Source organism: Penaeus japonicus, unplaced genomic scaffold, assembly GCF_977035675.1.
Source record: "Penaeus japonicus unplaced genomic scaffold, GWHDUDI00000001_assembly GWHDUDI00000001, whole genome shotgun sequence".
In the NCBI taxonomy this organism is placed as follows: domain Eukaryota; kingdom Metazoa; phylum Arthropoda; class Malacostraca; order Decapoda; family Penaeidae; genus Penaeus; species Penaeus japonicus.
The window spans coordinates 32,143,239-32,149,092 of record NW_028234403.1 but is presented as its reverse complement, the minus strand read 5'-3'; the positions used below and the strand labels follow the sequence as shown (position 1 = coordinate 32,149,092).

The window sequence follows — 5,854 nt, the reverse complement described above, 5'->3', positions numbered from 1 at the left end:
TTATATTTTTTTTTCAGAAGTAGATGTGATAAGTAGCTACTTTGATACACATAAAACTGTGAAGTGATTTAATCAGGTACGCCATAGCAGTCCAACTTCTTTGACACTACGAGCCACTTCAGCAGTAATTTCATACGTTGAGGTACACAAGTTAATATATATATACATATATATATATATATATATATATATATATATATATATACAGATAGATAGGTAGACAGGTGGATAGACGGACATATATAGAGAGATATGTAGATAGAATATATATAATATATATATATATATATATATATATATATATATATATATATATGTATATACATATATATATATATATATATATATATATATATATATATATATGTATATATATATATGTATGTGTGTGTGTGTGTGTGTGTGTGTGTGTTTGTGTGTGTGTGTGTGTGTGTGTGTGTGTGTGTTGTGTGTGTGTATATATATATAAGTATATATATATATATATATATATATATATATATATATATATACATACACACACACACACATGTATATGTGTTTACATATACATGCATAATACCTAAGACATATTAATATGAAACAAAGACTATGATATTCTAATGGTACAGGTTCTGTATGCAAGAACACACATTAAGAACCTTAAATGTCTAAATCTACATGGAAATAAACATAAACATATTCTTACTTATGAGATAAGGATCATTGCCCTTCCAGTACCCTTGCAACAAGTGCTTTTGAGTCTTGCTCCACTACCCCCAGGGAATACTGAAAGGGGGTCTTAGAGTATCCAAAAATGCACCCTGTTTTAGGCCAAAGTAAGATTTTGGCTGAGCTATCGTTTTTATTAAACGTATCAGGGCAAGAAATTTGCCTTTTATAATGGATACATTTTTGCATGCAGTAAATATTATGTCTACCGTCATAGCTAGAATACAGACAAAACTGGATACCTGGGCTTTATCAGCAGTAATGTCTCACATTTTCTGCGAAGGAAACACAAAAGAAAATAGCATTTATGACTGTAAACCATGATAGTATTTCTACATATGCAACATTGGAGGATAAATAAAGGGAAAAGAAAGGCAGAGGGAGGAAGAGACAAAGGGATTTTCAACGGAAATGGAGAACTTAAACTCAGGGGTAGTGGCTCAGCTGGTAGAGGGTGTATTATGCTGTCTTTTTGGAACTCATCTTGGCTGTATTGGAACCGAGGTGATATAAGAGCCACTGTTGGAGTCTTACTTTGATTACTATGTTTTGCCTTATCATCTTTTAGGATAAATCAGATGATTATTGCGAGTACTATCGGTCAACAAAAAGAACAACTCGAGGACCAAAAGTGATTAACAACTCCGAACTATATAACTAGTGCTTTAATCAGTGTTCAACATGTCCTTTACCATTGTCAACACTGACTAAAAGTATTATCGTAAGAAATAGTTCTTTCATTATGAACCTTGACCACAGAAATAGGAATTAAGCTCAGCAATAACATTTATAGTAATGACCATTTTGATATTCGCATTAACAATAAGAGTATTAATGATTCCAATAGGGGTAAATTTAAATGTGATGCAAACTCAACAATGCTATAGCGTGACACAGAATGTATTTGCAAATATACCACATCAGTATGACTTACGATGTAAATGAGTAAGTACAAATCCGGACAAAGTTACGGCACATGCCCAACTTGGAGAAATTAAGGAATTTAAGTGACAAAATGCATCTATACTAAGATATACGACATTCCAATTTGTACAGTTGCACATACAAACGACATAAAACTTATATAGAGAGATATACACATATTCTCTGCATGTTATTCTGATAGCCCGGGTTAATACATCTGCAACAATAATCATTATAATGACGTATCATGATGTGCAGTGATTAATTACGCTGATTGTCATCGTAACAATATACAATGTCTTTTCATGTTCCGTTTGCACTATTTCACTTTGATTCGTCTAACGCGCACTTCTCGCTTCTTGGTGAGTATCTCGAAGGCGAGGAGACAGAAGGACGTCGCCAGAGCCAAAGTGAGCAACAGCAGAGGGCCCACAATAACCTTTAAGTTAACGGGTTCGAGGTGGAGCGGTCTGCAGCCTCGGACTTCGGGGCTCCAGTCTCGCCACCACTTCACCGGCAGACCCGAAGACAGAATGTCCAACACGCTGCGGGGAACGAAAGCCTGGGATCAACCTCGATGGACACGGACTAGAGCGAGGAGTCTCAAAGTTCACTCAGCCGCAGATGCTTTAGGAGAGCAAAGCTGACTGCTGCGCTTCTGACAAGATTGCAAATCTGTTTCGTTTAGAATTAAGGAGAGTGAAGCTAACATATTCTGACTGACAAATTCATAAACTCAATGCCTCAAATGCGCAGCGCACAAAACGCCAAGCTTACGAACTCACTGAGAATCCTCGGAACTCACACTCCATTCAAGACTGGAACGAGCGGGGACTTCTTCTCCAGTATAAAGGACGTTTGGACGGGGAAATAGGACGTAGGCAGCATAAACAAGCGACAGTCGTGCCCATAGGCGTAGCGCAGTGGAATACCCGATTCCATATACAGGTAGGGTTCCTCATAGACCCTTCTCATTCCTTCCTCTGTGTTGGGCGCCAGGGATTTATAGTTGCCGTCCTCGATGGAGTCCCATAACTTCTGTAATAGGATGTCTGTCGATTCCTGTGGGGAGTTCAAGGTTGTTAGGATAGCATAGCAAGCCTGGAGGGTTAACTGGTATTTGATACGTGTCTGTTCACTATTCTAAGCATTTTCAAAGCATTTTGAGTTAAGCACGATAGTGTCTGACATTTCACTCCCTCTGAATCTAACGTTTCTAAAAGGATATAGGTGAAAATGATAACGATTAGAGTAATAAATATTAACGACAATCAAAATGATAATGATAATAATAATAATACTTTATTCATGCACTGTTAATCATTCACGCACAACATTCAGCCACAATAACAGAACTTACGATTCGTTGTTGTTACACAATCTTAATTTCTAAATAGTTGTAAACTGACACAGATACTTAACCCCGAAGGACCAAGTAAAATGAGTGGGTGAAACCACACGATAAACACTTGAATAGAGATAGGAAAATTGTAGACTTTACCGTAGTTCGATACTCCTTTAGTAAATCTGAATAAATTCTGTTACCCCGAGTCATGTAACGAAGTTGGGAGACAAGGATTGATTTCAAGAGCGTCACGAACATGAGGGTTTTTTGCGGTTGTGGTTGAATGTCGCTTCATAATTTACCAAAATTTCTTCCCTTAAAACATTGTCACTCCCGCACGCAAGCATGCACGGATTGGCAGCAGTTCCAGATACAGATAGTTTACTGGTAGCAGATTATGATGATTGTCAGCAACTATTCCTTTTGACAATCAATGTCAGCAATTCCTTACAATATATTGGAGACTACAGTTTACGTATCAATTTATTCATAGTCTCAATGTGACAAAAAGTCTTAAACTCATATTCAACATAACAGTAATCACCATGAATTTTCCCTTGATTCTGTAGTGACGCACTAATACACGCTCGAGTAATATATACTTCCGTAGAATCTTTTGAAGTGAATATTTGTTTTCGTAAGACATCTCATCAAAACTAAAGACGCTGGCAAATCCTCAAAGAAAAACATCGGCTGATAGAGATGGACGAGCAGATGCTTTAATATTTCAGAAGAAGTGTGCTTTGTTGCAGGCACAGTGTCCAGAAAAAAACTCGAATTATTTGTTAATATATCTTGCTGTCTTTCCGATGTAAGAATGTCAGCTTTGATTTGGTGAACCAATTATATTAGACTTGTGTTGTATGACTGTGCTGTATAAGAATATTTTGATTTCCTCTTTTCCTTTGTTCTAAATTATCATTGCACGTAAACTACACATCAGGGTTGTCCCAGGGAGTTTTTTTTTTTTTTTTTTTTTTTTTTTTTTTTTTTTTTACTAAATGAATTATTCTGTTCTTCAGTTTGTTTTTTAGGTTTTGTTATATGCATTTCAAACAGTTCATCTTTATCAGGGATGTTTATTACCAAAGTCAAGGAATTACCAACACGTTGAAGCACAGCAACGTACAGAACAAAGTGAAAAAATAATAAATCAAGATTTTCGCAACTATGCAAATTAAAGAAACAAAACGCCCAACGACCCAACCTAAAATATAAACAAAACAAAAACTAAAATACAAATAAAAAACAAGAAGACCGTAGCTGTAAAAAAAAAAAAAAAAAAAAAAAACGTAGACACACGATAGAGGTGAGCGACCTACGCTAAAATACATATGCAGTGCGCTGCCCTTCGTGAAACCGAAATCAAAGGACGGGCTGTTGTAGACGTCTTGTAGCGTAGACAGAGAGGGCGGAGAGGGTCCAGCGGCGAGAGTGGACACGAGGTCGCTGGTGTAGTACGACATCAGAACCATTTGCAACACCAGGCACACCAGCGCTACGGTCCGACAGGAAGAACTCGACAGGGAAAGCGGAGTGCCTGTCGGGGGTTTTGTCTTTTAGAAGAGAAGAATATAGATGCAGTAACACGTACACGAATGAAATAAAATATAGCCACAGTATGAAGGGGATACCTTCCTGCCATTCTTGTTGCGCTGACTTGGTATATATATACATACATAAATATTTATATATGTATATATATACATATATATGTATATGTATATATATATGTATAAATATAAATACATATATATATATATATATATATATATATATAATATAATATAATATATATAATATATATATATGTATATATATATTATATATATAATATATAATTATATGTATATATATATACATATATATAAATTATATATATATAAATATATATATATATATATATATATATATATATATATATATATATATATATATATATATATATATATACATACATATATACACACACACACACACACACACACACACATGCACATCAAGCTTAATCCCTCCAGAGATGCAGCGCAGAGCAGCATCGGCAAAGGGCCTACCCTGGCACGCGATGAACCCGAGCACCACGAGGGCCGAGTCCGACAGCGAGAACGGCGCCTGGCGGGGCGAGCGCCGAGTCGTCAGGCGCAGCGCGACCACGAGCACTCCGACCAGCGCCGCGAACGTCAGCCACACGGAGACGCAGAACTGCTTGCTGTAAACGCTCCATATGTGGCTGTCGCTCGTTGGCCTTTTCATGAAGATTCTGTAGCTGAACGGAATTTGACTGGTGTCATATATATGTGCGCACGCACACACACACACACACACACACACACACACACACACACACACACACACACATATGTATATATATATATATATATATATATATATATATATATATATATATATATATGTGGGGGGGGGGGTTGTGTGTGTGTGTTTGTGTATACATGTAATTAACGCATCATGCATCACGCAACATATCTGCAAGGTATAACGCATGAGCTGCCGAAGGTTCATTCAAGTCAATCAAAGAGCCATAACTTGCATTTTGTTTATTGAAATACTGATGTCTCAAAAGTAACGCATACGGAGAGGAAAAAAATATTGCCTGTTCAATTATCATTATCACATACATTATTATTATTATCATTATCATTATCACTACACACACACACACACACACACACACACACACACAACCACACACATACACACACAACCACCACACACACACACACACACACACACACACACACACACACACACACACACACACACACACACACACACACACACACACACACACACACACACACACACACACACACACACACCTCTCCACAGACAACCTACTCGCCGGACACCATAGTC

General features: G+C 36.9%; 1 protein-coding gene across 1 annotated transcript in view; it reads right to left on the bottom strand.

Moving 5' to 3' along the window:
• Window positions 1–5,233, bottom strand: part of LOC147472525 (putative glutamate receptor) — a 5,713-nt gene extending 480 nt beyond the window's left edge. Inside the window, exons 1-5 of the mRNA XM_086544980.1 lie at window positions 5,035–5,233; window positions 4,303–4,520; window positions 2,441–2,697; window positions 1,979–2,180; window positions 1,646–1,695 (exon numbers count right to left, since the gene is read on the bottom strand). Coding sequence (XP_086401106.1) covers window positions 1,646–1,695; window positions 1,979–2,180; window positions 2,441–2,697; window positions 4,303–4,520; window positions 5,035–5,233 — 926 coding nt within the window. The remainder of the gene's footprint in view (window positions 1–1,645; window positions 1,696–1,978; window positions 2,181–2,440; window positions 2,698–4,302; window positions 4,521–5,034) is intronic.
• Window positions 5,234–5,854: the final 621 nt, after the last annotated feature.